Raw genomic sequence first — 4,348 nt, 5'->3', positions numbered from 1 at the left:
ACACACACACACACACACTCACTCACTCACACACACACTCTCACACACACACACACACTCGCTCACAATCACTCACACACACGCTCACACACACACTCACTCACACACACTCACTCACTCACTCACTCACACACACGCTCACACACACACTCACTCACACACACTCACTCACTCACTCACTCACACACACGCTCACACACACACTCACTCACACACACTCACTCACTCACTCACTCACACACACGCTCACACACACACTCACTCACACACACTCACTCACTCACTCACTCACACACACGCTCACACACACACTCACTCACACACACTCACTCACTCACTCACTCACACACACGCTCACACACACACTCACTCACACACACTCACTCACACTCACACACACACACACACACACACACTTACTCACTCACACTGCCATGTCTTTCGCGAGCGTTTGAATCTGTTTCTCACACACTTTTTGCAGTGGAGGAGTTCCAGAAGTTACAGGAGGCTAAAGAGGTTCTCATGGATGAGAAGAAAAGAAAGAATTACAATCTCTGGCTCCAAAGTCGAATTGCAATCTCGTTCCGCGAGTGCTCAGTGACTCTGTTAAAACAGTGAGTGTTAGTCGCTGCTTTGAATGACAGGACGCTGGTGATGAACGAATGCATGGAAAATTAACACTGCATTCTGTCGTGCAATTTTTAATAACTCATGAATGCGTTTCCTAAAATGAAATCTCAGTCAATGCATTGGGCCGTAAGGAGCAAGAAAGAGCCGATGCTTGAAGCTGCAAAAGATCCAGATCCAGTGAACGTGAATGGAGAGAAACCGTCTGAATCCTGTAAGAGATTTCTTTGTGGTGGCTATTTATAATTCTTCAGTTATTTGTTTTTTTACCCTAGTGTCTCTGTTTCACAGATGATTTTTGGCATCACAGGCTTCGCTGGGCTGGTGAAGCTCCCTCAGGCCTTTTACAGAAGTTCAGGAACTATGAAATATAAATGCATATTTTCTGTCGTTCTATTCTTATCCTATTCTATTCTTCCACATATAGAGGAAAGAATCAGAACACTGACCTGTCATTTACTACGTGTCACCATTATGCATAACGTTGACTTGGTCTGTTTTAGTTTGCTTTGCAGAAAGGTAAGATATGTTGACATTAATGTTCAGCAGTGATGCTTTCTATGCCTTAAATGTCCAATCAGAAGGATTTTTTGTTGAAATATGAGTTTCAAGCCTGCAGATTGGCACAATAAATGATTATAAAGATTATTTTAATGAATATAATGTGTAATAAATAATGCATTTTTATGCATATAGCATCAATTAAAGGAGACATATTATGCCCCTTATTACAATATGTAATATAAGTCTCTGGTGTCCCCAGAATGTGTCAGAATTTCAGCTCAAAATACTCCACAGATCATTTATTATATCATTTTGAAAATGCCTATTGCAGCTGAATGATAAAGTTTACCCTCTTTAACTCTGTTGCTCTGCTTCTCCCATCGACTGTCACTGTAGACTACTAACACAATCAGATACAGCAATCACTTCTTAAATATTTATTACAATATATACTGATAAATTGAAGATTGACTTCAATGGCATGAGATGAGTGGATGCTTTCAGCGGATTTCTATTGAACTGAACTGCAGCTCAAACTATTTCAGACAGAGTGGATTACGCTACAGACTGCATCATAATGCACAATATTTCCATCTAACATATTAATGGAGCATTTCACTCTTTATGACAGAACTACATTATTTATTTAAAGTCATTTTTATTCGTGTATTAATTTAGTTGTATTTATTAATTTTTAATTTTCTATTTAATCTCTTTAAATCTGTAGATTTTTCTTCTGACGGAACTAAAGGCATTTTTCACGAATCTATTATTTAACTTTATTTTTTATTTAATCCGTTTACATTTTATTTATATATAAAAAATTGTATTTTAATTGTATATATTATTTTTTTTAATTTTTATTTAATCTATTTGAATCTGTCGGTTTTCCTTCTGATGTGACTAAATGCAATTTTTAAATGCATTTATATTTATTTATTTAATTGTATTTTATTTTATCTGTTTAAATCTGCCGGTTTTCCTTGAGACGGAGCTAAAGGCATTTTTGCATTAATTTATTATTTATTTTATTTTTAATATTTTAGTTTCATCTGTTAAATCTGCCGGTTTTTCTTCGGACAGAACTAAAGTCGGAACAGATTTCACTTTTTAATTTTTATCTGTGTCACTTTTATTCTACAGTCCTCTCCAGTTACACACCTGTCCGCTCTTCCTCAACGGTGTGTTCGTTCATTGGTCAAAGTCCAGCGGAGCCGCTCTGTGATTGGTCAGTCCCATGTGTCAATCATTCTATTGGCTTTCACTGACTCCAGTTCACAGACAGTTGTGCGCGCACTGAAGACCTAGAGTTTGAAGTCAACATGGCAAGTAAAGTCCTCCTGAGGGCCTGTCGCCTGACTCTGAAGGGAAGACAACATATTATAATGAAAACAGCTCAGCGTGCGATGGCCGGTAAAGGTGAGAGACATACAGGGATTTCTAGAGAAACGAAGCAGCACGATAAACTACTGATATTATTCATGCACGTACAAAAATAAAGCAATATGCAGTCCTATTCGATATTTCTGAAAGAGTGACACATTAATGCTCTGACAACTGCTCGAAGAACACTTGAAAGTAGGGTTAAATAGGCTAGACATGACTTAAAGCGATAACGTGGAGGCTCGTATGATATATACGGAGCGCGTTTAATCAAGGTCACTTGTTCTTTAAGCTGTGGAGGCCGAGCTCTGGCCTTTCTTGGCACTAAACTCATGTTCGTGCGCCACTTACTGCGGCTCATGGACGGCGCCGCTTTATTTACCCGCAGTTTGGCGACACCTAGTGGACAAGTGGTGTCCTCGCACTCCAGACCAAGTGTAAACAAAACTATTTGCAGTAACACTTTTTACATTAGTAACATTAAGATTATTGTCTGTATAACTAATAATTAGTGAATGTACATGCAAGTATAAGTAATGAAGCTTAAACTAAAACCATTAGAAAATCGTCACTTGAAATAAAATACATAAACTTTTGCAACTTTTTTTGTAACAAAAAAAAGTATATATTTATTTTTTTTCATTTAGGTTAACTTGTACTGTACTAAAAAAAACTAAAATAAGAATTAGACCATACATACTCAATGAAAAAAACAAACAAAAAAAACACATTGACTACAACTTAAAAATTGAAATGAAAACAAAATCAAAATATTAATAAAATGTAATACATGTTTATATTGCACAATTCAGTTTTTTTGTTCCCACCAAAGAATAAATATTATAAAATAATAACACTGATATACACTAACACTGATATACACTGTAAAAAATAGTTTTTGTAAAAATTGATAAAAGAAAGATTATTGGAATACTTTTTTACAAATACAAAAAATCAGCTTCTTGCTATTTATTCGTAAATCATTGTGAAATTTACTTAAAATTTCTGAGTGAAAATCTTTAAGTGTATGAATGTGCATGGTCTGTTAAGCATTATATTTTTGTTTTGTTTATGTAGAGTAAAAGATTACGTTTAAATAATTTTTATAACACTTTTAAAAAACGTTATTAAAATAGAATATAAATGCATATGCATTTGCAGTATAAACTTTATTAATACAGTTATTTGTTTTTCTTAGAAGATTCTTCTTTGATCCCTTGAGGATAAATCTCAAGATTATGATGTAATGCCATTATCATTTCAATGAGAATATTTGACTGGGGCATAATAGGTTATATTTAAATTAAAAAAGTATATGAAATTGTTTACTGTATTCACAGTTAAATTAAAAAAAAAAAGTATTTTTTTGACCGTATTAATGGCAGATATTTTCTCTTATCTTTTGTCCTCCAGGGCTCTGGTTGCACTCGTCCGCTTTTACTCAAGCATATCACTGTCTTACCATCGATCTGTTTTCTGGTTTCAGGCATTCCGACAGATGAAGAGCAGGCAGCGGGGCTGGAGAGACGCGTCCTGCAGGCCATGAAGAAAGGCCAGGTAACACACACAATGACCTTCTGTTTGACCAGTGTATAGTTTTCATTCTGAACCACCTATCATCTGTTATACAGGATCCATACAGCATATTCAAGCCAAAGGAATACACTGGAACCAGAGACGACCCTCATATCGTTCCCAGCATCAATAACAAACGACTGGTCGGCTGCCTCTGTAAGATACACACACGCGCACACACACACTCTCACACGTGCACGCACGCACACTCACGCACACTCTCTCTCTCTCACACACACACTCTTTCTCTCACACACAC

At 36.2% G+C, this 4,348-nt stretch overlaps 1 protein-coding gene and 1 pseudogene across 1 annotated transcript; both read left to right on the top strand.

The window, feature by feature from the left end:
* Positions 1-1,071, top strand: part of LOC107565066 (dnaJ homolog subfamily C member 12-like) — a 3,665-nt pseudogene extending 2,594 nt beyond the window's left edge.
* A 1,304-nt stretch (positions 1,072-2,375) lies between these two features.
* Positions 2,376-4,325, top strand: LOC107565071 (cytochrome c oxidase subunit 5B, mitochondrial-like; the record flags this gene model as incomplete). Its single annotated transcript, XM_016250256.1, has 3 exons — positions 2,376-2,550; positions 4,001-4,071; positions 4,146-4,325. Coding segments are annotated over exons 1-3 (348 nt in total), but the record flags the coding sequence as incomplete, so codon positions are not given.
* Between the last annotated feature and the right edge of the window lie 23 nt (positions 4,326-4,348).

The sequence above is a fragment of the Sinocyclocheilus grahami genome, unplaced genomic scaffold, assembly GCF_001515645.1.
Source record: "Sinocyclocheilus grahami isolate Dianchi unplaced genomic scaffold, SAMN03320097.WGS_v1.1 scaffold979.1, whole genome shotgun sequence".
Classification (NCBI taxonomy): domain Eukaryota; kingdom Metazoa; phylum Chordata; class Actinopteri; order Cypriniformes; family Cyprinidae; genus Sinocyclocheilus; species Sinocyclocheilus grahami.
Note: the sequence above shows the minus strand (reverse complement) of the source record. Positions and strands in the feature narration are given on the sequence as shown.